Genomic DNA, 27,602 nt, shown 5'->3' with positions numbered 1-27,602 from the left:
TAAATCAAACGTTCAGTGCACCAACAGTGACTATGTGTAAAACTGTAGCCAGACAATATATAACAAACAATATATGTGTATATTAATACGTATACAGTATAGTACCTGCAGACTGATTCTGGCCGGCAAGTGAAGGGGGTTTTGTAGCGATAATGGGTGTGTGGCTCAGCCCGTTTTCTGCAGGCAACATTACCCTCTGGTCCAACTTAAATTCTGATGGGGCATCACTTCCTGTCTCCACCTGTCCATCATACAAAAGATTCACATACACATCCCAATGTAGTCTATCACAGAGACATTTCATACAGAACATCTTTGTCACTATTTGAATATTTGATGGTAAAGATATTTGGCACACGTCCCCACAACACTTTTCTCTGCTGCAATCTTATAGAAAATTACTAATGCAGTAGTTTGAACAGTGAATACAATGTGAACAGAATGTCTCCCTTTCAGTGTCAGAGAACCTCTAAACCTAAAATTATATTTTTTTGAGGTAAAAAATCTCCTCAAAAGTTGGTTTCTGTTTGCAGAAGTTTCTTGTTGTACCTGTGTCCTGCTGAACAGTTCGTAGACATAGCTCTGATAACCCTCTCTCTGCATTGCTTCCAGAGCTCCAGCACAGCAGATCTTAATTTCCCTCAGGCTCGGTTGAATCGCGAACTATATGCTCTTATCTCTGAAAGGTTAATGCAATTTTAAATAATCTCTGTTCTAGTCACGCTAGCCAGATCTTCCCCTTCGTTTCCCTGCTCGCTCTACATTAATCCCCCCCTCCACACTCCTGCCTTTACACGCTCTACCTCTTTTGGTGACTGTTGCCGTGGTCACAACACGAAACAGCTCTCGTGTTAGCTATGCTCTCATGGGTAATCATATCAGCTGGCAAATCACATAAAACAAGGCCCTCAGGAACAACTCTCCTTTGTATTCACCTTTTGTAAAAATCCCAGATAAACCTGTGCCCAGCCACGCTCTCTAAACCTAAATTTATATTACCCTAACTGTATCTTTGACAATCTTTATTTACATCTCTCCCTTTTTCTGTTCCCTGTTCCACTGACATTAGTCCATAACTACATTAGCATTCAACCAGTGTTTGCTCTCTAGTCATCTGGTCAGTTTAATTCCAATTTTTACTGAGGGAAATACCAGGCTCATTAGCTGCTACGAGTGTTCATTAGTAAATGAACTAAATTAGTCTACTTTTGGATCAGAGCTTGATGCTGAAAACTGATGCTGCAGAATGTGAAAGCAAGGTTTATTAGAGCAGTGAGAGAGTTATATAATAAAACACTTAAGTATGACTGAAGAGTTTAGTGATCTTTATCTGTGGGTTTGTCACTACAAATGAGGTCCTTTCCATTACACTGTTCCATTACATTACCCTTTGTTAATATGCTGCTGCTCTGTATAAAAGGCACAATATTACATTTTTTGAATTGGAAGATTAATTTATTCTGGACTGTCATTCTGAAATCCAGCCCCCTTTTTGTTAAATGGGAAAAGAAACTTTCAGCATGTCAGACTATCACAGGGACAATGACCTATTTATATAACAATTGTACAGTTTCACAATTCAACTGAACACATTTGTAAAAAATAAATGACTATTCCCATATCTCATCCAGACTTGTCATTCCCTGAAAAGCATGCGCCTTACATCACAGCACAATGAAAGTCATAATGACAAGCTTTCCCCCAGAGGACCCATAGAATCAAAGCCAACAGGTGTATGCTGGAGCAGTGCTGGGGGTGCAGAACAGTTGTCACTGAGCGAATGGGAATGAAGAAGAAAATGTGCTGATAACATCTTTGAGATTCTGCACTGACTAAAGCTGTGGTTAATAATCCATTCTTTCACTTTAATGGTGTTGGTAGATGGCTGCGGGCTTTGAAGTGCTTTGTGGTGATATTATTAATATCCTCATTTGCATTTCCTTATAATTTGCATCTTAATGGTGTTTTTCCAAAGAAAAGAAACTTTGCAGCTTCTCATTCTGCCTATGTGTCTGCCTATGTTTGAAATTTCTAACCCAGTCAGTGCCTTACGGTGAGAGGAGCAACTCACATTTAATCATTTGGCAGACGCTTTTATACAAAGCACTTTTCAAGTGGGGAACAAGGTACAAGGCAAAGGCAGGTCTTGCTGACCCCTACTGGAGGTAGGCCACAACTGGAATACGAACCCCAGTCTCCCGCATGGAGACGGCAATCTTACCAATACACTATCCAGCATAAAGCTTTCTACACATAAACACACTGTATCAGACACATGGGAAAACCTGTAAGTGTGATGGAGAGAGTAGTTTGTTGGTAAACACACACCTCTTTGTCCCCATCTTCCTCTCCTCCTTCCTCCAAAGTGAGAGCAGCCAGCTGATTGGCTCTCTGCTCCATTAAGTTGACATAGCGGATAGGGTTGGACAAGGCTTCAATTACATCTGAGGTAGAGGAAGAAAGCACAGCAGCCTTTTGGTTGCATTGAACATGACACTGAATCTGCAGTGTTTTCCGCAATTGTTGGTTTAATAGGTTCAACTTACCTGCAAACGTGTCTGGGACATAGTCCTTTACTTCTACATATACAAACAGAGCAGGCAATGTCAGGGACTGGTTCTTCTCATTCCTTAGGTTGATGTAGTGATAGCCTGCAGAGTTTTAGAGCGATTAGTGTAACCAGAAATAGCTATTTAGAAGATCATCCTAGTGTACATGGCACCAGAGCAATACTGTAATACCGTGTTCAAGAAATATAGTCAATAGTTTGAAGATATTTTGGATCATAAGAGTCGTGTTGAAACAAAGTCTTTTCACCTGGACGGATGGCTGACACAGGGATAATACGATGACCGATGAACTTCCCTCCTTCTTCAAACACTGCTATCCTTAATGAAGCAAGTGTAGGCAGAACCACCTAGGAAAACGTAAAAACATCACTCAGTATTATATTAAAGTTGCACCGCAGAGCTGCTGTTAAATATTTTTATTCCATCTTTTGCTCAGGCTTTGTTACTGTTACCTTGTTTGCATATAACCTAACTTTTATCTGTGTTACTTGTTTAAATATAGAGTTTTACCACTTGGGCTCACCTTCTTGAAGACAATGGCCTCCTCATCCCAGACGGGGTTGATAGCGTTACCCTGAGATGTCTTGGTCTTGAATGCTTTCCTCTTGGTGTCCACTGGCAAACCGAACATGTCGATCTCCACATATGTGCCTACTTTCTTATCAGACAGGAACTGGCCAGAGATGATCTGGACAGAAAAAAAGCGAAAAGGAGACAAATACATAAAATAAATAAATAAACACACAGAAACTGATTAACATAAAAAAAAGGACCAAGATATACCTTCACAGACAGCGTGTTGGCTACGATCCCATCCACTGTGCTCTCAGTAAAAGGATCAAAGTGTTTGTCCGGTCGTCTCATAAACTCTGGTTTGAGTCTGAAGCCGCATTTCCCATTGTACTCATACATGCCCAGGTTCAGCTGCATGGACAAATCTGTGGAACGACAGATATTTATTGGTATGGGTCGTCAATCCTACAAACAAATGAAGAATTTGTGAAGGAATAAAGGAATTACACGTGCACGCAAGCACGCACAAGCACACGCACACACATCCAATAAATAAATAAATCAATTTATTGCAGTAGCCGCCATCACCAATTGTTTGGAAGTTGAGAGCCACAAGCTGACAGCCGGCGTTCCAGAAGAGCTGAGGGTTGTAGTTGGATGAATCCACTCGAGTGCCTTTAGGGTAGATCCTGCTCAGCTGTAGCTTGTTGTATCTGAAAAGAGCTGTGTTAAGGACAAGGCTCTGTGACCTACATTACAGAAAACACAATCAAAACTGTAACTGCCACCATTACTGCTGCTCTTTATTGTATTGCAAATAAAACATTCTATTTCTATTTCTATTACAGTACTATTGTACAGTTATCTGTATATTTCCTTTTTCTTTGTGGTAAAAATAAACTACCAAAAAGAGCATTATGAAGATTGTGTGCTGTTAATTACTACAATAAGGAGAGTAAAGACAAACTAAGAGTCAAACTTGAGTGAGCAATATGTAGCTGTACAAAGCACTGGTTTAGTAAAACTAAAAAGGATACTCCACAAACTCTACAGGAGATTTGGTCAGTTGCTCCAAAGCTTTGGTCTCTACGAAGGACGACATCTGGAAGCTGCGGTTGATCTCTGCAGGCAGAGATGGTGATATGTTGATTATCTAACAGCCACTGGATAGGTCGAAAACATCAAGGTCAAAGTTTCTCATTACCATAAAAACAGCTGTTCCACTGAGCTGGAGTACATACTTACTGACTATCTCGAAACACTGTCACTGACACATTACAGTATTTAGGAAAGGGATATAATCTTGCTCAGTTTGTATGTAAATTTCTTAAAATTAACTCTTTACACAGAAACTAATATCAGATGTGGGTTGTTTTCTCTTGTTGGGCTGGATGTTAATTGTTCTTACATACTTTTAGAACCCTCAAAGCTGTTAAACTTGACTGGCTGAATGTAGATGACCAGGTTGGACATTTCTTCTGTGGCAAACGCCTCACTACCCGCTGTACCCTGTACATGAAAACACACAGAAGCAAATGTGTAAATGTAATAAAGCAGAATGTTTTATGTACACTAGAGGGCAGCACGTGCACATGACTTTTAAATAATACATTGAGCATTAAATATTAGTAAATTACTATCATTGCTAGTACATGAACTGACACAAACCTCATCCATTGATCCCTTTTTACAATCATCATCATCATCATCTTCATCCTCGCTTTCTGCCTCCACCTCACCTGAAACATGAGCCATAGGTTTTGTCACATATATATATATATGATAAAAAAGTGAAATGTGTGTACATATCGCTGGCAATGCAAACTCAATGCTAAAATTGCACAGGTTGATTTACAAGGAATTATCTACAATTACCTCAATTACGCTATAGAGCTCATGGCCACAAGTCTGAATAAGTCTGAATTTGAGGTCATGTTGACGGATAAAATTAATTTTAACATTGTAATGGTCAAACTAACCCATAGCTACAGCCCAGCCTAATGAGCCCTCTACTAAAGAGTGTAAGGTCATGTACTTATGTGACTCACCAATAGACTTTCTGCCCTGAGGCCTTAGGCTGAGCTCAGCACCATCAGAGGGCTGCGAGGACTCTGCCATCTCCTCTTTAGTTGAACCTGTGTGAAAAGGATAGACTCAAAGCAACAAACCCACATCTTACAATACTACAAGGTCAAACTACTACAAGGAAATAAAGCTTCATTTGAAGTGCTGATAATCTCATTTTTAGTTTATTATTATGCAGCATGTTGTGTCAAATCTGCATTACTATAGTGCAATTACAACACAATGGTAACTGTATTCTGTGTCACCAAAGCACTTGTAAAATCAAACCTATGCCATGCACTGGTTGTTTCATGATCTGTCAGCACAGATTGCCCAGCTCAAATTCCTCACACGTGTTTGATTGTTACAGTCAAACACGTGCGCTACTTAATTTCTCACATTAGGGGGCAGTGTGTGTTAATCTAAGAATGTAGGCTGCAGCAGCCCGGACACCAAGATAAACTAAACCTGATTAATCAATATTATAATTTACAGCTGAATGTTACAGTGGTCGCAAAAACATAAAGAAAGATGTGAATCCTTGTGCAAAATGTGAAACGCTAAAGCATGAATGTACACACACACACACACACACACTTACCAGAGAGCAGCTGAGTAAAAATATAAATATCCAGAATGCACAATAGAAATATCCATCATAGTGTAATTTACACACAACTGCATGAACACACATGGACACACTGAAGGCCACTACTTGCCCGTGTTCAAGACACCCCAGTGACCAGCAGTGTAGTATACGCCTGACAGAGAGTGTATGCAGCAGCCAATAATACCTTCAGCTGATGGAAAGGGCCATGAAAATGATGAATGATAAACAAGTGCACTGTTTCAATCCACTGATTGTGTCTGGCTGACACAAAGGTGTTGGTCCACAGCACTGATTGATGCAGACCGTTAAGACCACATCTTACAACTGAAATATGATATGCCAGCTGTCCCGGTAGGACGTGATGTCTCTGTTTCTAGCATGTGACTGTGTGTGCGTGTGTGTGTTTGTGTTAAACATAGTGCTGTACCTGCACTAGGGGATGAGGGCTCACACACACTGGAAGAATCACTGTAGGTATTGGAAACCTGCTCTGACAATTTCTTCTTGGTGCTCCCCTCTGTCTTGTGGTGTTTCTTCTTGTTCTTCACCAAGATTTTTCCCATCAGCTCCATTGGGCTTGGTAGAGGCACGCCAGCCTCCAGCTAGAAGCAGTGTGAGGAAGACAAAGGTAATTAAACAACAAAAAGTCAAGGTAGATTTTGCTCTGTGGTACGATTCCAGGGCCTGTTTGAGGACAGATACATGTAGGATGTTTTTTTGGTAACCAGCACAACTGTTCAAACAAAAGGAAATGATAAAAAGAAATGTTGTGATAAGCATAATGATCCAAAATGACACTGTAAGGATGTTTCTGAGGGCTGCCGTTTTAAGATTAGGTAATTACAGGAAGGAAATACTGACATTGTTTTATGGCGCGAATCACTAAACATGTAAATTCATAGCAGATTAAAAAAAAAATCTTATTCTGTTCAAAATTCATCATGCAGGATTTTGTGAGCGGAGTTTATTAGTGAGTGAGAGGATCAGCAATGAGCATTACAAAGTCTGTTGATGTAACAACTTAAAAGTTTACACTTTCAACAACAAAATCAGCTTCCTGGGGGGACACTCAGCATTAAACTCAAACACTCACCCTCTCAAGAGAGCTGGCTAGAAATAGGCAGATCTCTGATTTATTCATGGGGTACCGTGTTTTTGGATCACAGTGTTTAGGGATATTAATAATGCATTGACAGACCGAGAAAGTCAGCAGTGATGTCGAATACACAGACAACTGCTATGTTTACAACTTACCAGCTATAAACAAAACTATAACTTAAAACCCTTCTTACTTTTCTAACTTTTACTTGAGTCCTTGCAAGAGCAGGGGAACACTGGTTCAGACACCGAGCTTAGGCAAAACTTTTCCATGCAGCTTTTTTTCCAGCTGCCACCCACATCTATCTACACCTTTCTACTGTTGTTATGAGGAAGTGATAAGATACAGATTAAATGTCCTGTTTGCCTTGGCTTCACTAAAACAATTCCACTTAAGTGGAAACTGTTAAACAATGGATACAGAACGGGGGTTAAGTGAAAGAATAATCATAAAGAGCAACAATAAATATGTGCTTAAAAATGAGTTGTCTCCAGTGCTAGCTCTAAAAATGTATGCCTGCTACTCTGTCGTCTTTATTCTCAATCCCGAAGGGATGAATACGGTTCACTTAGCCAACTCTGGTCTGGTTTGGAGCTTAAAACTAATCCTGCCTGAAAAATAGCTCGATTTTCTTAATTTTGTTTCATATGTTTTCAACAGACGTTCATGAAAAATGCAAATTTGAAATAATTTGAAAGAGCAGGCAGACAAAAAATATTGTCTCCGGTCAACACGAATGAGAGTTTTTGTGGGGAGAAGACACAGGAGGAGCTTGAGTTTCTAAGAAAACTGTAATCCTCTTTATTATCACCCTAGGCTCAGCTGGAACCAATCTAGCTATATTACCCTATCTACCCCTGCCCCCATGGGCTAACGAAGCTGATATCCCATTTGATATGCTGTATACACGGCTGTCTCAACGCCAGAGGGGAGTGGTTGTCATTGCGCTCACCTTTCTCAGTTATTACATGCACAGTGGTAGAAATCTGATTCCTCAACAGCACTTGTCTGTCTGTCTGTCTGTCTGTCTGTCTCTCTCTCTCTAACTTCTCCCTCGGTGTCTGTCTTCTCAACTCCCTCTCTCCTTCTCCCTGCCACTCCATTTAAAAGGCTCCTTCCTGATAATACTTCAATGTCAAATCCAGTCAGAAGGCTGTAATTCTCAGTGGGCTGTGTATCTGGCAGGCAGCATTGCTGGAGGAGCTCCCTGAATGTGTGAGATAAAGCTGCATCGGACTGTTGGGAACTTCAGCTTCTCCATACTGTTAGACCAGCAGGGACAAGACATCCCTTGTGAATAACACATGAGGAGCAGGCAGTATGGTAAAGTACATATGTGTGCAGGATTGTGGTGCAGCGTGTTTTTATGTGTGCACCAGGCACTGTGAGAGGTGTCTGAATATCGCTGTGAGAGTTTGTGCGACGAGTGTCTACATTTGCCTCACGTAAGTGCCTGCGTCATTACACACAAAGACGCCGCTGGGGGAAAAAAAAAAAAAAGGAGTTTGGCCACAAAGGGACAAAGCAAGCTTTTGAGTGGTAGTCATGGCAACAGAGGAGAGACAGATAAAGGGCTGCCAAGAAAAGCCACGTTTAGATTACAGCGTAAAACACTTCAATTTAATCTTACACGGCTGTCGTTTGCAGTCTCTCCCATGATAACAGAGGGCTGGTGCACAGGAATAAAAATGACTGTCAGATTAATCATTACAAGTTGGCTTCAGTGGCACGCAAATAGCCACAGGTATGTGTGTGTCTGTGATTGAAAATGAAAACTGGAGAGAGGAGGGGAGGGCGCCTTGAGAGAGAGAGAGAGAGAGACAGAAATAAGGTCTAGGAGGCCGTTTGGAATCATGCCTTGAGTGACAGAAAGAGGAAAAGCAGTGACAACACATTTGGCCAAGTGCTAGAGGGCTTGTCAATGTGTTGCTGCATTTATTAATTTTATCCAACATTTATTTCACCAGGTAAATCCCACTGAGCTTAGAAACCTCTTTTTCAAAGAAGACTTGGCCAAGATGGCAGAAGAAAAGGTTTCAGACCGGACAATAAAACATGAAACAGACTAATAAATGAAAAAATGATTTTAAAAAATCATATGACGGTTCAAACACAGAAGAGGTTACAAAACAAAATAGTCAATATTAAGAAAGTGCCATGTTGTAATAGTGTTCAATGACATGTTCCTGCACTAATTCTGGTGTCTACCTTTCAGCCGTCTTTGTTTTATATTGTGTATATATATATGTAAAAAGTGGGGTGTGTGTGTACTGTGTGTTTTAGCATCTCATGTACTCACAGGATATTTCTCCAGAGGTTCTGTCAGTAATGCGTCTCCAAATATTGACCGGCAGTACTCTGCCATCTTAGCCTGCTGCTTTGGCCTGGGAGTCATCACACACAGAAAACACACACACACACACACACACACACACACACACACACACACACACACACACACACACAACATGATTCTCTAATAAATATCAATATCACAATGAATATGCATGTCACTCCAAAGAAGCGCCTTTAAATGTCAGAGTAACGAGTGAGACCCCTCTCTCCCTTAACGCAGATGTTTACACAACTGGTAAAAACAAAATGGCTGACTGTGGACTTATTGGTGTGAACCCATCAATTGCTCAACAAGTACTCATCAATAAGGTTGACAATCACACCGTAGCCTTTGCACTCTTAACAGTAAATGATCTGCTGACTTACGAGTCCACGTGGTTCTCAAAAGACAGGATGACGGGGAAGGGCGAGGTCTTGAAGGCGCACTCTGCAATAGCCTCAATCACCTCCTAAAACATAAACATAAAAAGAAAAATATATAAATCAATCTTACTAACTAACACACAGCCTCTGAATTAAATACAATGCTACCACTACCTTCTGCATCAATATGCTGTTGGGATACAGAAAAATAAAACATTTGGAAACACAATTATTCCACATTTCCAACATTTCCTAGAATGCCTGACAGCCTCCCCCGGTGAACCTGCTGAAACCTTCTGAAATCAATAACTGATGAAATAGGACGATCCTATTGTGTCTCCTGGCTGCATCACATTTCTGTCTATTGTAGCTACCAGTGCTGAAATGATCTTTGTGGCTGTGTCTCATAGGTATCAGTGTAACATCAGTGCAGTAAATTTCTTTCTTTTTTTTTTTTTTTTTACAGTACATTAGAACAGTGCCGGTGTAAATATGATGAAAATATGATGGAAAATGAAAATCCTGTATGATGAATAAGGGTTCTCTGAGTTGTTCCTGTCACACAAGTTTAAGAGTGGATATGTTTACGGAAAACGAGAGTGGAGACGTGCGGTGTTGTCACCCCAGTGAAGACAGTCCAACATCTGGCTTTCTAAGCCAGTGACTGTTTAAGTCAATTACACCATCATTAACAACGGTGTCAGTTCGGTTAATGCCTTCATTTCCATTTGCTCCATCTCCTCCAATAAAAATCTTTGTAACTCAACCCTCTCCATCTGTAGCTCTTTTCCATCCCGTCTTTCACAACTTTTCACTGTCTGTATTTCACTCTCGCACTAATTCCATTAAGCTCGCTCAACTTCTTCTGTTACTCCCATTAAATTTAAGTTTTCTCTATCAATCAATCCCACCACCTTTTTCTTCTTTTTCTCCTGACACTCACTCTGCACTGAGATTTTCACACCTTCCTCCCACTATAAAAGCATTTTGTCTTTTTTTCGTCGTGTCTTTCTTCAATTAAGTGGTTCTCTTTAGGGCCATTCAGTGCACCCCTGTCCCTTACGATTTGCCATCTGCTGCGTGCATGCCCTACTTTTTGTTTTACCCACTTTTTCTTTGACTATGCTTTACTCCATGTGTACTTTCATCTTTGGTTCCCTTTGTGTTTCTGTGTTGCAGTTACTTCTGTATAAAATATTACACTTAGAATCCTCCATTTGATTCTTCTATTTGTGGTCAACATTAAATGTATTTACAGTAATGTCAATTATTATTGGTAGTGGCAGAGGCTGCCATTGGATTGGCTGCCTATGCATGAGGGATTTGATGCATGCATGTAATCCAGCCTGATTTTATCTCACTGACAACAGCCTGTTTACTGTTTGCTTCGTTTACACCGTGTCACAGCTACAAACCGAACATCGTCTACTTCTGTTGTTAACATTGAAGCTGTTCAACTGCTGTAACGTGAAGCAGGAGGGTGGGGGTATTGTGAAGCAGTCACATATTTAAAATGTATCTTCACAGTAGAATATGCCTTCTCCTCTGTTCCCCAACCCCTCGCCTGCATTGCTATCACGCCGCTCTCCTCGTGTTACCTTGAAGGAGATTTCAGTTGTCATGGTGAAGCCGTGAGTGATGACGGGCTCCTCTTCTGTGGTGCGACCCTTCCAGCAGTCCAGTTCAATGCAGCGGCACCCTGACAGGAGAACCTGTTTGTACATCTCCACTGAAGAGTTCCCTGCGAGCTGTCCAGCTGCACCCCACACACAAGAAACCACACATGATTACAACATCAGGGGGGCATTCAACTGTATTCCAGTACTGTATCTCTGAGGTCTGAGGTTACTGCAACAAGCTAAAAGATTTCACTAAATCCATTTTGGGCAATAGCTCCCAGGTAACGAAAAGTACCACAGTGTGTACAAAGCATGGCCTCCCACTTTTCAGGAGCTCATTAACCACATTAATTGCTATATAATAAAACATGTAAAAACAACACAACTCTCATCAGCAATTGTTATGTGAAGCAGGCAAACCTCATCACCTTGTCAACATTAGTAAGGGAATTGTTGCTGCACAGCAGCAGCGTGCATTCTTGAACTTTGTTAGGAGGCTGTTCTGTGGTATCATTAATGTCGTGATTTTAATTTTCATTCCTCTTTCCATTTGTCTTTTCCACCTCATCTCTTTATTTCTCTTCTCTGACATCCAGATCCAACCCATTAGGTAAACACTTTCTTTCCTAACCAAGTCTATGTGTACACTGCATAAAACATTAGTTTAATTTACCATGTGCCAATAGAATGGAAATACATCAGCATGAATGAATAAGTTGCACAAGCTGTTGTCAGCCCAATTATCTTCCATGGTTCCTTTTAGAAAGGAGTTTAATCCAAACCCTGCATGGACAGATTTTAAAGTTGCTGTATGTCTCTGTTGCCTAGTATAATATCATAATGTGTCACTATAAGAAGATCTAAAGAATACAGTGCTTGTAAGGAGAGATTCAACAACCTGTTGTTTGTTTTTATTATCTGTTCATTTCACAGGCTATGAGGCTGGCCTACTACAGAAATACAATTTTTTCGATCGCTGGAGAAATTTCATCCACTTAAAAGATTCAATGCTCTCTGGTTCCCCCCCAGAATAGATTTGAATAGATGAATTCTAATATCTATTGAAGAGAAAAAGCCATGCTTGCGCACTGCCAGGAGCCAGTTACTGTGACTACCAGTCTAAAGAAATATTTAACTCATGAATATCAATGAATTGTGTCTCATGGCATGACTTGATTGGATAACCTCTTGAGAGGTAACACAGAAAAGGGGGCTTGATATGCACCGCTGCATTTGATTGACTGACCTGCAAGGTATAAAGTCGGGTGTATTCACTTGTGCAACCGTAATTGTATTTCTAAATGAACGAGCGATCTGTTCATGTGCAGAAGAATAAAAGATCTGCGTGTTCAACCACTCGGGAGTGAAATCGAGTTGAGTGAGATTACGTGAGTGTAAACTAGACAAAGAGACGGAAAGAGCTCCTTCCCTTCTCCTTTTGGCTTTTGACTTGTGTGTTTATGTACGTGTTCACCTGTGAGGTATGTGTTGTGTGAAGAGTTGATGAAATAATGTGAGAGGGGAAAGGTCATGTCTTCGCTCTGGTCCAGCTTCTCAGGGGGCATGATGCTGTTCTCCTCCCCACTCAGATACCTGGCAAAGCCTTCCACCGAGATCTGACCTGCACAGACACAACACAGAGCACAGACAGGTTTTCAAATATAACTCGATCTGACTAACGAGAATTATTGTAAGTATACACAGGCTCATACACTACATGGGTAACAGGTTCCTTGACTTTGATATAAAGGGGCAAATAGTCCCAATTAGTTACACACTGTTTATTAAGAATCGTGTAAAAAAATATCTATATTTTTTATTCATTAATAATTTTTAAAAATCAAAGTATATATTTGCAGATTTTTATAAATATATATATATTTTTTTTGCAAGATTTAGATTCTCAGCAGCAACAAATGGGCCTCAAAATAAGTGTGCAGAAAGGGAAAGGAAGTTCTTAAGTATTCCCAGATGGTCTAATACTGTTGCTTTCATATTATTAGTTTGATTTAGTCTAATTTACAACGGTGGCTAATCCTTAAAGCCTGTGTCGCAGTGTTATACATTCTAACAATTTGTTATAGGTGAAATCATTGCCTCATTCATTGTGAATATTCAAGGTTTGGGAGGATAAATACGTAAAAGCCTCTTATTCTCACAAAGCAGTTTACAATACAAACATGATTTTCTACATTTCAGGCTTTACTAATGTCCATTGACATTGCTTCAATCCATAATAAGTATTTAAGAGATCTGAAAAAGCTGAAATGCCCTTGATGTTGTTCTTTCCTCGTCTTGATTGACTGCCAGGGTCACTCACGTTAAGCTTTGCCTTTTCGCTGTCGTCAATGAGCTCATGTCCTCACTGAACATGCTCAAGGAACTGAATAATGATGAATAAATCATAAACAGCAGGTAAGACGTTCACATCTCCAACCATCCAAACACAAGATGTAAATTTCCATACACATTACCATACCCATCACACACCACACCTGCATAGATTATATTTTAACATACTTCGTGGCAAGCACTCAAAGCAGAACTAAAAAAAAAAAAAATACCTGCAACCTCCTCTTTCCTCATATGCTCACCCTCACTTGACGTTATGCTAAATATGCTAAGTGATGCAAGCTCGACGGGTGCAGCAGGTCCCTCCGGCCACTTTATGCTAATTAATGCGGTGCCACCCTCTGCAGAGTTGCTGGACTAATTAACGCTGGCTGCTGTCTGTGACATCTGAGCTCAGTCACACTCAGCGTCCTACTCCCTGCTGACTACTAGGACCTCCGTTTGCCAGGCCGGGGCCAAACCGTTGCACCACACACATTTATACAGACATACACACAATTCCCAAGACATTTGTAGGTCAAACAGGGAAAATGGTGTTAACATAGCTGGGCTGATGGGGTGTACTTGAGTGAGAACCTACAGGTGTTATTCTAAAGGTGAGATTTTAAAGGTGAAGTCAGCTTTGAATGAAGAGTACATGAAAGGCTACATTCAAGTAAAAAAAAACATCTGGCTTTTGGTCACAATAAGGACTGTGCTGAGCTGTGAGCCAACTGCAAACGAAATGCAACATGATTTTACTGATAACCTGTAAAAAAAAAAGGGTCACAAGAAACATTCTCTGGCTACAATCTGAAAGACGAATGCAGTGTAAACACGTGTGCCACTATCCACTCTGGATGTGCGAGATTTAAGTGTCTTATTTCATTTTCAATTTGATTCATCTTTTTACATACAATGTTGGAATGTTTGAGTCCATCTGCATTCACATTACGTTTTTTCAGTGGACTCTGAAAGCTTGTGTTTAGTATGCACATGGCCACTCATAAATTGTGCATTTCTGTGAGCATGTAAGGGTGCCCTTGAAATAGGAATCATGTGTGTGTCAAGTGTGTGTGTATCTGAATGTGTGTGTGTGAAGGTAGCATGTGGAGCTCTGGACCCCTCTGCAGAGCAGATGGCAGCACTTCCTCCGGCTAGATAAATACTTCACATGGGGAAATCTGTCACTGGCACAGAGAAGGGCATGCTTCCAGATAGCCTGGGACAGGATGAACACACAGCATCACAGAACGATCACATCGCTCTGATCAGAATCAAACGCTGGGCAATCAAACAGAATGTCTGAATGCAGTTTAAAAATTATCATTTAAACTAATTTAGGAACCTGTGATTCATTTTGTCACATGTTTGAAGAAAGTAAAGTAGGCACTTTACTCAGAGGAAATTATTCATCGCATGCTCTGCTTCAGTCAGTTGGGGTCAATTTAGTTTCAATGTAATAAGTAATAAAATGCGCATGTGTGGCTGGAATAATGATGATACTATATACAGAACAGGTTTTTAGATAAACAACCTCTTCTGGCAACATGGATTAGCATTTTTAATAAAAACAAACAAACTATTTAATAATAGCCTCCAGACTAAATAGTTTGCTCTCCAGATATTCATAAACATCTTCAACCCTGTACATGTACTTCATATCTGTAGTTTAATGTAACATTCTTATGAAAGTACAGTAGATCATTAAACAAACCATAGTACTAAAAGCACTATAATGCTTGGTAAATGCACCCATGACGATTTTGGAAATAATGTCACATACTGTGATATCATTAAGGTCACATGTGGTATTGACTGGGAAGCTTAAGACATACAACATGTCATGTAGGGTAATCAATATGCCTAGGCCGATCTAATCTTTACACTTGTGGTCTGTTGTTGCTTTCTAAGACATGAAGGAGAAACTGGTGGAGGACAAATAGGGGCAAATATCTTTTTTTTTTATATTATAAATTTTAAATTATTCATATAGAGGTAGTATTTTCAAGATGTAGTATTATGCTTTCATAATAATCTGGTCTAATATAATGGAAGAAAAACAACCAAGTGATTTGCTTGGTAATAAACAGAACATGGTGTAAAGTAAGTCACCCATTTTGGCACACTTGTATAACATGTTGTCCAGGAGAGATAAAATTGAATTTGGCACATACCCGACCTTGATGTCTGATATCTGGAGTGGGATGTTCTCCAGTTTTGGCAGCTCTGTGTCCACTGACACTTCAGACAACACAAACCGCACAACATGTCCAGGAGTGTTGGATCCCCTATGCTCATCCATCCATGGTTGCTCATAAATGATTCTGTGCCACTGCACAGTAACACTGTTCCTAAAACTGCTTCTTTATTATAATGCAATTTACAAATGTGCAGTTTTGTGATGTTAATGACAGGTTTTTATTTATCTATAGGTAGATACTGAAGATGGTTTGCATGGCAGGCAGTAGGCAGACGGTACAGTGTCTCTGATAAATGCAAATGTACAAAATACAGGCAAATGTTGCATTAAATAATTTGGGACGTACACAGACAAATTTGCTTAAACACCCAGAACGAAGACAGCACTGCAAAGAAAGCAAATACAGAAACATTACAAGTTACTAAACTACCACTAGTTGCCTGGCAACTACTGCTGGCCAAGAAAAAGTCCTGTTCATAACCTCCCTTAAAATGGCACAGGGACACAGTTAATGAATTAGCTTTATAGGTGCTGACACCCACATTTTGTTACCTTTGGACAGGCTACAGTAGTTCTGCGCCCAGCAATGCTACACATGTCCTCTGCTGCACTCCACTTGCGCTGCTATTTGCTCGCGAAGCACAAGCACTCACCAGCCACCCTGTCTTCTCACTTTGTCTCGTACACAAGCGCTCTCTCTCTCTCCAGTCAAGAATTCTACTCATGTAATCATAGACTTGTAAATAAAATGTCAGTGAGTCTGATAGTTCAGATGAGTAGTAAAAGATTCTGGTGATGGTGTTTGTTTGTGTGTGTGTCGTATTTACAGACTTCTAACATTTCGTTCTTTGCACCCCACTACATCCCCTCACTTTCTGAGCTTTAGGACACCAGGCAGCAGGGCTGTTGCTATGGTAACATCCCTGCCAAATTTATTGGGGTTGGGGGCTGGGGTGGATGGTTGGGATAGGTGGAGTCTTGGGGTTGAAAGAGGTGGGGTTGTAAAACCCTTGATATAGTGACACTGTGTATTTGATTCAATTTTTCTGTGATTGCCAAACAATTCTTCACTGTGCAGCTACTTTCTGATATTTAAAAAACTGTGTATTCAAAAGTGCTGCTGAGTGTATATTACAAGCATTTATGTGTACTCAAAAAGATGTTAGTGCTGACGGACATTTGAGCCACTGACCTTTCTGTGCCAGCGAAGCATTGGGTTCATATTTGTCCACCAACACCTGGACTTGTTCTGGTTTGAGAGGCGGGTAGAGAATCTCATTCAGACGAGGGTCTCGCTGTTTACTGTTAATGAACTCTGTCATCTGTTCCACTGTGAGGTATGGGCGACTCTTAGCCCCCCTGAGGAGAGGAGAAGAGATGCGAGGATTGGGTGAGTTGTGGCAATTTAAAAAAGGGAAAAAGTGGAGTAAACATGGGAAGGGTTACAAAGCAAGATATGGGAGCAAGAACAGAATTCAAAAATTGAGATATGAGAAAATGAAACAAGGAGAAGATGATAGAGGGGAGGAGCAGTAATTAAAGAAGGGAAGAGACGCAGAGAGGGAGAGCAACAGACACGCAAGGCAGCAGAGGATTAAATGTTGTGTTGGGTAAATTATGAGATTTGATTAAAACGCCTTTCATATCTATCCCTGTGCCACTAAATTATCATCTCCATATCCTCCTGGCTCTCCTGCCATCTCACATAACTGTGATTAAAATCTAGATTTATGACTTGGAGTAGGCCCGGTCATGCTGGCATGCTGCCTCGTCTCATCGGTCTGAGTCCCTCTGGGCCAAAGGGCAGCTCTGCTTCTTCAGCACGAGGGGCCACACAGGCAGGCTTGAGAAGCCACGGCCAGTGCCATTACGACATATTGTTCAGTACTAATTAAAGGCTCATGACGACTTTTAATGGCTAAAGCAGGTGTTGTCACCCTATAAAGCCATATTGCCCAATGATGGCTGGCAGTTTAAAGTTTTCCAAACAACTTTTATATTGGCAATTTCTCTATTCTTTGGAGCCTGGAAAGACTTTTACAAGACAAGTGAGGGAAACATGGTCCTTACACGTCAGAGAAGATGTGGTCCAGCTCAGGACGGGGGCAGATGTTGCTCAGAAACATGTAATACACCTCTGGAGTGAAGTCTTCTTGGGGGATAGAGTCATTCTGCAGAAGACAACAGTAATATGGTCAGTTAAATGGCATATTCATTAACATACACAGTGTGTAGACCAACAAACAGGTTCCAAACTGATTCACAAGGACTGCTGCACTATTAAATACCTGTCTGTTTGACCACCATACCATATCTACTACTACCATATCTACTACTGTTTGTCTGTAGCAAATCTTTCATGCTGTGGGATGTTCTATAGCCCCCCCAATCTTCTCTTCTTGGAGGCAATTAAACGTAAAGCCTGCATAAATTACTGCACAAATGCAAATAATTAACCGAATTAACACCTCGCCTCACATAAGTAAAGCTGTGGCCACAAGGGCTCCTTATAGAGCTATCAGAGCCAAACAGGTCTGATAAAGGCACAGTGCACTCAGCAGCAGGCAATAACAATGTGCCAACAAGAAACAGAGCAGAACCAAACACTCTTAGGAAGGGGCAGGAGAAAGCATGAGGAAGGAAGCACTGACGGAGGAGGATGCAGGTCAAGCCCTGCTGAAAGTCAATGAGTCATTCTAAAAACCTTGGTGTGAACTACACTGTGTATGCTCTTGTGCCTGTGGGTGTGAGTGTGTGTGTGTGTGTGTGTGAGGGATTAACAGCATTACCGTTTAGCTGTAATTACTTGCGCGTTAAAACAACAGCAAATCCCACCAGACCTTCATACAGCAACACGTTTTTACCTCCTGCCCTCTCTCCCTGTGCTAATTACTGTATGTGTAACTTGTTCTGTGTGTTTGTAGGGCATATTTGTCTGTATTTATTTGTGTGTGTCTGCATGTGCGTTCACCGTGTTTGAATTCAGAAGCTATTCATTACAGCTACACTGCATCTGCCCGACTGTATGTGCATATGTTTCAGCATGTGTTGAGAATTGCATTAAACAACAGTTTCCAACTCCAACACTTAATAATTGCTTGCTAATGCTGGAATACAGAAATTGTTTGCCGTGTTGTGGGACTGTTTACACCCTGTGCATGAGGAGGCAGCTTCTCTCGCGTGATATCTGTGAGAGGATAAGATAAAACAGCCTTTGTCATATCTATTGCTCCCACTGGATCTATTTGTTTCATTACAACCAAGGCTAAATCAGTTCTGAGTGGGAAGTCATGCAGACATCCAGAAAATAAGACTCCAAATAAATGAGCACAGTAGCAATCAGCTGCTGTTTCAGGAAAGTAGAGAATGAGCTCAATGGAGAGAGACAGACTGATGGTTGGCTGCTAAGACAAGAGACATGGATACAGATGGAGAATGATGGACACAAATGGGAGCAGGTTTGGAGGCAGGGGAAATACAGTAACACTGGAAAACAGAGGGATCTTCAGTAATTTGGTGTCTCACTCTGCCACAGGGGAGGTTACAGTTTTCCAGGGCTGTCTCCACTCGCTTCCTGTCTGCTGAGAACAGCCTGAAGATACTGTGGAGACACAAACACAAAACTTGTGAGTACTCACAGAAGATGGCACACAGACAGCGGAGCTTTTACTCTGATCGCGTGTGTCCTGCTGAATCCACCACAGCTTTCAGTTGACAAACAAACTGAAAATAAAAAGACTCAGACATGAGAGAACACTAGCGCAAGCTCCAGGGAGAAATTAGACATTGAAACACATACAATGAAGACCATGAGTAGGTAGCTACATGATTGTAGCTCAAAGGTGATTTATGTGCACACATGAGCTGTGAAAAATCTTCACTGTAAGCACTTTTCATGACAAATGTGAACTGTGTGTCCAGTACAGAGAGAGCTGACGCCATCACTGCCATTCACACACATCTGCAGTCCAGATGGCAACTAATGATAATGTTTGTATTTCTTTATAAGACAATAAAACCCAACACAAGTTTAAAAGATGAGCAGCGCAGAATATGGTGTCCTGAGTCATTCTGACTGGAGAGAGACAGAGCTTCAGTATGCTGGGGCTGCAGTTCTTTGTTTTATTCTGTGTTCTGTGTTGTTACTGCTACTGATGGCTCTTAAGGCCATAGCCTGTGTTAATTACATGCAAAGGTATCCATGAGCACATACTGTATGCTCTGTGGGAGAGCACAGTCAAGCTGACATTAGTCAAGCTGACATGTCCTCCCAGCTAGGAGGTTAATTCCCTAAACGGCAAGGAGTGTCTCTCTCCGACTCTCTGTGTTGACACCCACTGTTTTCCTCTGCGGCTCTGAGGGAGGTTATCGCAGAAGTTCACCGTTGACTGCCTGAAAAGCTCAACTTGACTAATAGAGAGAGAGAGAGAGAGACAGAGAGACAGAGAGAGAACTGGGTTTTCAATGAGCTGATTACAAACATACAGATACAGATAAGTGAAAAGGAAAGTGAAATTCGAAAACTGAAATACCCTAAAGGAAATTTTTACACACATCACACAGTGGCATATTGTGAGCCGATGTTAGTGACAGTTATAAATGGGGCTTTCCCAAGGCATGCTACTTGTACATGAACACACACACACAGGCAACTGGGCTCTTGAATGACAGGGGAGAAGACAGTAGTAGAAGTTATGAATCGAATGTTACCACAGAGTCGAAGAGCAATGGAAAGAATAAAATAGCGATATTCTGATGACATAACAACAGAGGTTCAAGGTTCAAGGTTCTTTAAACATGGAAACATGGAAAAAACGAAACACGGTACTCAGGTTTCGGTACGACAAACCTAAAATACAATTAAAAATACTAAATAATAATCAAGTGATACAATAAAGTAAAAGTAGTGATAGTGACTCGAGAAGGTGCAGCATACTGAGCTAGAGGAGCCCCTGCACAGCTGAGTGCCGGCATCATTCAGAGGTGGATTACCATATTCTAATGAATGTACACATACTGCATATGCAGAGAATGTGTGTATACTAAAGCAGAAACACTTCAGTGAAGCAAAATGGTGCAAGTGAAGGCAGAAGAAGTAACACACTTATCAAAAAAGCATAGAGGTGGCGAGGGAGAGGATGAGTCAGAGAGACTTACTTCTTGACGGGGATTCTCCCCTCAGGGTTGAGCTGCAGCTTCAGTCGAGTGTATCTGCATTGGAAAGAGCACATGCCTTAAACAACGTGTAATCAGCAGTTTTGTGAGTGATGTGTGTGAATAACGCACTCGCTTAAATTGCATTTCTTTCTGTGTGTTCGCTTGAGTTTACTTGTGTGACTCATTTACTTAAACCTTTTCCATGTCTGTCTATGAACAGGAGTGCAAATTCACTTAACATTGAATGCATTTGTCAATTGCATCAATACACTCTGATCGTTCAGGACATGGAGAGCTGTGTGTGCATATAATTGCAAATAATTGCCTGTGTTTACATGACAGGTAAGAATTGCAGCCAGTCCCTCGAAGACCTGCATTGGCAGCACTTGCCATGCAGCAGCAACACAGGCAGCAAAGCCTGGGCTATAAATAGCTTAGCTGCAACAGGAGCCATCATTACAGGCCGGCCTTTAAGTGCATGCTGGCTAATAATTAATATCTATTACAGTGTCCACTTTACAGGGCAGGTTGGCTGACACAGGTAGAGTCACCAGTTACTGCAATGGTTAAAGGGGCTAGGCTAGATTTTGTCAGAAGCATTGGTTTGTTCAAGTAGAGAGAGTTGAAGCATTGGCAGAGAGCTAGTTGACAACAACTGACGTCACTGAAGCTACATAAATATGAAAGCGGAGCGAGAGAAGAGGGAAAAGAAACAAGGATGAAACGAAAGAAAGGAAGCAAGGTATGGGACTAAGGAAACGAGGGGGGAACAGGTCTCATCTGCCTCATCTGCCTTACAAGTGCTTGTATTATTCATTAAGACGAGTGGGGAAAAACAGATTAATTGCATCTGTCTCCCTTTCTGTTTATCACACTACTTTCTCTTTCTGTCTTTATTCTCTTCATCTAGTTAACACTAAAAATGGAGTCCAGCTTCTCTTACACCTATGGCAATACAAATGCCTTTTTTTGCACATCTATTTTTTGGCACGTTGTGAAATGCAAAACATTATAAACAAAGCACAAGGTTTTTATGATATGTTTTCTAGTCCTCTCATTAGACAGTGGCAAGAACTTTGTGGTTTTCTGCATTAATTTGTCATAAAATGTGATCTGATCTTTATCTAAGTCAAGAGTAACAACAAATATAATGTGCCTAGAATAATAACACATACAAATTATAATCTTTCATGTCTTTATTCTACAACAACAACCATAAAAACTTCATAGTGCCAGTGGATAAAAATATGTGAATGCTTAGAATTAATACCTAAGTTGACCCTCACTTGGCAGCAATAACCTCAACCAGGCACTTCCTGTAGCTGTGGATCAGACCTGCACATCGTTCAGGAGGAATTTTAGTCCATTCTTCCTGCAGAACTGCTTTAGCTCTGTTATATTCTTTGGACGTGTGTGGCTCTCTTAAAAGGATTTTTTTTTATGCCAGATGTAGTGCTGTGTGTTCTTTCCAAATAGTTCAATCTTAGTTTCATCAGTCCATAAAACATTTTGCCATTACCGCTGTGGAGTGTCAATATCCTCTTTGCCGCACGCAAACTTCAGGCGTGCAGCAATGTTTTTTTTTTTAAAGTAAGCAGCAGCTTCCTTCGTGGTGTGCTGCCATAGATGGCCCAGTCATTTTGACTGGCTGGTAGAGCAGCCACAGTACTAAAGTGTCTCCATTTGTTGGTTGTTTGTCTAACTATAGACTGGTGAATTTCTTTTACATCACTTCGTAACTCTGTCTAGCTTTATTTAAATCATCAATTCTTGATCGTACACCACTGGAAGCTCCTTTTGGGGAGGCATGGCTCACATAAGTGTTTGAGTGTTTTTTGTCAGTCAAAGTAGCTCTAGTCCACACCTCCAAACTAATTTTCTATCACACGACTCGTATGGTGATACAAAAACACATATTTTAATACATATGCAAAATGTATCTGTAATCATGGATTCTAAATGCATCAAGGAGTGTCCTCAGTTCTACTGCACTGATCATTTAGGAACAAAGAGCCTTTTGAAGACATGCTGGGTTCTGTTTTGATTTCCTTTTGCTGGGATCATCGGACATCTACCGTACGCTGCCACCCAAAAATGTATCACAGCTGTATGAGGTAGTGAGGAGAATTAACCCCATGCGAGAGTAACATCAACATCACTTCAGGGATGAAGCCTCTATATGCTGCAGCCGCGGCATGACAAACAATCGCCTTATTTGTAACCAAGCAGTGCACTGACACCGACTGCTGCTGTGAGCAACCAGTGTGACTGCATTCAGTCCTATTCAACTCTCAGTGTGCTCTGTGCTCGATGGTCACTTTTATTGTCTCATAAGTCAATTAGCCACCTCAGGGGTGCGAGTTAATGGCTCCTGTTCACTGATAAACATCAGACAGCTGGGAATTATCACCAAGCAGAGCCTAGCATATTCTCTGAGAAAATACTGCAGGTTCAAGTTCACTCTGCATGAGTTTCACTCACTGCCCAAATAAGTCAGTTGTGGGCCATAGATGAGTGTGTGTGCTCCAATCAGAAGGATCAGAATCAATATGAATGTGACGCTGCAAGCTGTCAGGCACAGTTATTAGGCAAGATCAGAGGTTTACGTTATAGACTGTGGCAGACAAACAACATTTTGACACCACCACAAGCTCGGGTCAGCAAGCCAACATACTCGCTGACTGATCATTATGTCAATAATGTAAGTAAAAAAAAAATACATGTGCAGTATATGTAGTCATATATATACACGCTCAGGCAGATTCTGTAGGTCAAGACGTCCAGAGTTGAGTTCCTTACCCAATACATATTTCCAGATGTTTTATTTATCTTCCTCCTTTCTTCCTGCCTGTTTTTTTTCTATCGATATGAGGTGAAGCGACCTTTATAAACTCAAACCCTCAGGGTGCCTGGACGAGCTCTGACAAGCAACCTGTGTGTTCCATACATATTTGCTTGGGTATAGGTAGAAAGGTGTCTGTGTATTTTGCAGTTTTCAATGTTTTTTAGCATACTTATAGTATGCATGTTGCAAATATATTTTTGCATGCATTTGCTTGCTTTTTCCCACAGTTTCTTTTTATGTAAAATACAGTAAGTACCTGATGTGATGCTGGTGACAACTGACATTTTTTTTTATCTCCAGCAGATCTGATTTTCATATTTATATTGGACATTGTGGATTTACATTTTTGGTGTAACTGCTTGTGTTTGTGTGTCTGTACGTAGTGTGTGTGTAGTATTTATATGTGTAGGGATGACATACGCTTTCTCTAGGCAGGCCTCTCTGGACATGTTTTGTACGAAGAGGTTCGATGCTAGCTTGAACAACTCTTCTGCCCATTCCTGCAGTAAAGAAAACACACACACACACACACACACACACACACACACACACACACACACACACCTACATATTAAAACTGGAGAAAAAGTAACAGTTACCATAATGTGTATATACGGCCTTTAATTGTATTCTCATGCAGGGTAGTTACAGCGTGTTATATTTCTTGATGGTTTTATGTTAAAACCAATTTTCGTTACCTTAGCCGTCTCCTCCTGGAAAGCCACAAAGTTCAGGTAGGTGATGTTGACCATGTCAGGGCCACTCACCACTGTCAGCATCCTGTTCTCCAGCCCCACCAGGGTGCTGACATCCAGAAGCTCACGCAGCTTGGCTTCCTTCACAATGACACAAAGACAAATACAAACATGCAGCGGTCATCAAGTGTTACCTCACAATCACTGACTTGCCAGCTCATAATATGTATATAAACCATCCCATCTTTACAACTATGGGCTACAGTTTACACCTGCATCCAAAACAGAGCAGCCCATACACTACTTCATCAGCGAAAAAGCAAACAGGTATTTGTTTTTTGTTTTTTTTGAGGAAGTGCTAGACAGTACTGCTTTTTGTCATGATATTTGGATTTGATGTTGTTTGATAACAAAAATCACTCTCAAATGCAAAATGGTTACCAGACCTGTCAGTATTTTTGAACTTACACTTGGCCTGATAGCTGATTTGTGTGTGTGACTAATGAGAGGTCAGCTGACGGGGGCAGAGGAGTGAGGTATGATGCTACAGGCCCAGTAGATCTTGCAGGCTGGTGACTTACTAAGAACTACAGCAGCTAATTCCCATAACTGAGACTTATAGGTGGTTCCCGGAAAGATCGAACAATGCAATTTCCAAATTTATACCAATCTTAATTTTCTGTAACCTTCATTGTCCAACAGGTTAAATGATTCTGTTGTAAGAAGCCTGTTGTTGTTGGCAACAGTCCAGTTCTCAGAGGAAGTAAAAACTTTGAAGAATTAGTATTCAGAGGAGGTAACTGTCTGAGGAAAAGTAAACCAAACTAATTTTAGCAAATATACATTTAAGCAGCTCATCTTTGGTGCAAATCATGTAAAAAACAAACTATAATGCCTCTGAGGTGCAAGAGAGGAATAATGATAATCTTTCTGTATCCTTTGCGACCCAGAATGCGAGCGGAATACAAAACGATTGCTCCAGCTTAATTAACACAACAACAAAAAAAGCCCTGTAAAGGATTTTGCAGTGAAAGCAAATGAGCTCCCACTAATTTAACCAATCAAACAAAGAGTACTGTGTCCTGTGTCACGCTGATAAATGTCCTCTACACGTCCCTCACGCCCCCCAATCAAATTGTGCAGCTCAGTGGCGACCATTATTTTAATGCTGAACTTTTCTGAGACAATACATTTTTGCTATTGAAGAATTTCTCGTCTCACATTACTTTCTTAAAAAAACAGAAGATTTCTTTTAAGAAGAAAAGGAGTAATAGCTAACTGTACTTTGCAATAATTACATTATTATTTCCAGTATCTTATGATTTGCTGATAACGCTAACTGAACTCTAAGTTTAGACTTATAGTATCCACTTTTGTATGCCACCAGTCTTATTAATCACTGCATAAAAAGCCACTTCCAATTTGTTAAAACACGCTATCACGTGCTATTTAGACGGCTGAAGATGAAAGACTTCTGAGAACAGACGAGACGACAGTGAGATGCATATTTCATTTATTACAGCACTTCAACGTCAATACAATTTGATGCTGTTGTTTGACTGTTGTTGACGCTGCTTGTAGCTATTAGCTGAACGTACAGTTCATCTCCTTGTAAGCAGTCTGCACAGCGCTGATCTAGGAGAGTGCTGCAGGCACTCACAGCACATCAACTGGAGAAACATCAGCATTTGGGAAAGGACTTAGTCGGAACGAAATGAGCTGATGTCAGGGAGGAAGGCCCTGCTTGACAGGACCAGTGGAGAGGGGAAGAGAAGAGAAAGTGAGCTGTGAAAAGAGAGAAAACAAACAACAGAAGGAGGGGGCTCAACCATGTGAGTGAAATGTAATTTGTGCTGGTGCTTTGTGGTAACTCTTGGAGGCATGGCTGAGGTCCCGGTTACCACAATCATGGGACATTTCGAGCCAAACAAGCAAAGGGTGGGGTGTGGGATGGTAATGATGCTGTGGTTTAAACGAGAGGATGTTTCATGTTTCACAAGATGGTTCGCTGTGAGCGTTCAGCCTAAGTAAAACATTACATTTTAAAATACATTTACATTTAGTCATTTGGCCGACGCTTTTACCCAAAGCGACTAACAAGTGAGATACACGCAAGCAAAAAAAAAAGTCAAGGAGAAAACATTAAAGTAAAGTGCTATAAGAAGAAAAGTTTCCATTTAATGACATGCAAGTGTAAGATAGGACAGATAGAATAGTTATTATTATTGTTTTACTATGTGCAAGTGCAGAGGATGTTGCTTGTAGATCTGAATGAGGGAGCTGAGGTAGGCAGGTGCTGTTGAGTCGACCACTGTAGGCAAGTCAGAGCTTTGAACCTGATGAGGGCAACTATAAGAAGCCAGTACAGAGATCTGAAGAGTGGAGTGATGTGAGTCCTTTTAAGATGATCAAAAATGACACAAGTGAAAGCCTACTATTTCTAGAGTGAGTGTATGCAAGTGTGAATGTCTTATGTATCGGCGTATCCAGGCCTGTGACTATGTGTCTATTCAGGCAAAACCTGGTGCATGTTAGCAGCTGCAAACTGTCAGGACCTCTTCTAAGTCACAGCATTCAGGTGAAGCTGCAGCCTGAGGAGATACACGGACTTCCTCTTCCTGCTTTATAGTTTGTCACAAGGCCTTACCTGTCACCAGCCATGCGCTCAGACTGTGTCTCACTCTGTTGAGCACAAGGGAAATGACTCAAATTGGCAAAGGGAAGTCAGCCACACCTCAGGCCATTAAAGATGCAGCACAGCACCTGTCTAAACTCATACACACAGAAGCCACAGCATGGACACACACAAGCACAAGCACATCCACTGAGGAGTGCACCTGCAAAACACGAGCAGGCCCGAAAAAAAAAGACACGCACACACGCATGAATGTGCGTAACCGTGCGTGTGCACACATACACACAGAGGGACATCATAGGAAATGTCAATATGAATGATTGATGATAACACAACTACCTACACACACTGCATTCAATACTTGTTTTTAATGTACTGCATCACAGATTTCTAACTGTGATGCTGTATATTCAAAACCGCAATACACATTCAAATTCACATTCAAAGTGCTGTTAATCAGTGGGACAGAATAAACGTTTCAGCTTTAAAGCTAAGTGACTCATCCCGTCACCAATCAACATTATTTTACGTTATTACTTCTCA

At 40.9% G+C, this 27,602-nt stretch overlaps 1 protein-coding gene across 2 annotated transcripts in view; it reads right to left on the bottom strand.

Moving 5' to 3' along the window:
* LOC113149516 (1-phosphatidylinositol 4,5-bisphosphate phosphodiesterase beta-1) overlaps window positions 1–27,602 on the bottom strand; it is a 91,277-nt gene that overhangs the window by 17,196 nt on the left and 46,479 nt on the right. For both annotated transcript variants that reach the window (XM_026341692.1, XM_026341694.1), the window contains exons 4-25: window positions 24,428–24,565; window positions 24,150–24,229; window positions 20,885–20,938; window positions 19,253–19,328; window positions 17,798–17,898; window positions 16,920–17,086; window positions 12,668–12,814; window positions 11,173–11,330; window positions 9,578–9,660; window positions 9,156–9,240; window positions 6,185–6,359; window positions 5,132–5,218; window positions 4,752–4,822; window positions 4,496–4,592; window positions 4,121–4,205; window positions 3,672–3,796; window positions 3,354–3,508; window positions 3,094–3,258; window positions 2,818–2,917; window positions 2,547–2,651; window positions 2,329–2,444; window positions 106–241 (exon numbers count right to left, since the gene is read on the bottom strand). In XM_026341692.1, coding sequence (XP_026197477.1) covers window positions 106–241; window positions 2,329–2,444; window positions 2,547–2,651; window positions 2,818–2,917; window positions 3,094–3,258; window positions 3,354–3,508; window positions 3,672–3,796; window positions 4,121–4,205; window positions 4,496–4,592; window positions 4,752–4,822; window positions 5,132–5,218; window positions 6,185–6,359; window positions 9,156–9,240; window positions 9,578–9,660; window positions 11,173–11,330; window positions 12,668–12,814; window positions 16,920–17,086; window positions 17,798–17,898; window positions 19,253–19,328; window positions 20,885–20,938; window positions 24,150–24,229; window positions 24,428–24,565 — 2,506 coding nt within the window. The remainder of the gene's footprint in view (window positions 1–105; window positions 242–2,328; window positions 2,445–2,546; window positions 2,652–2,817; window positions 2,918–3,093; window positions 3,259–3,353; window positions 3,509–3,671; window positions 3,797–4,120; window positions 4,206–4,495; window positions 4,593–4,751; window positions 4,823–5,131; window positions 5,219–6,184; window positions 6,360–9,155; window positions 9,241–9,577; window positions 9,661–11,172; window positions 11,331–12,667; window positions 12,815–16,919; window positions 17,087–17,797; window positions 17,899–19,252; window positions 19,329–20,884; window positions 20,939–24,149; window positions 24,230–24,427; window positions 24,566–27,602) is intronic.

Source organism: Anabas testudineus, chromosome 24, assembly GCF_900324465.2.
Source record: "Anabas testudineus chromosome 24, fAnaTes1.2, whole genome shotgun sequence".
In the NCBI taxonomy this organism is placed as follows: domain Eukaryota; kingdom Metazoa; phylum Chordata; class Actinopteri; order Anabantiformes; family Anabantidae; genus Anabas; species Anabas testudineus.
The sequence above is the reverse complement of the archived record's forward strand: the minus strand, read 5'-3'. Positions and strand labels throughout refer to the sequence as shown.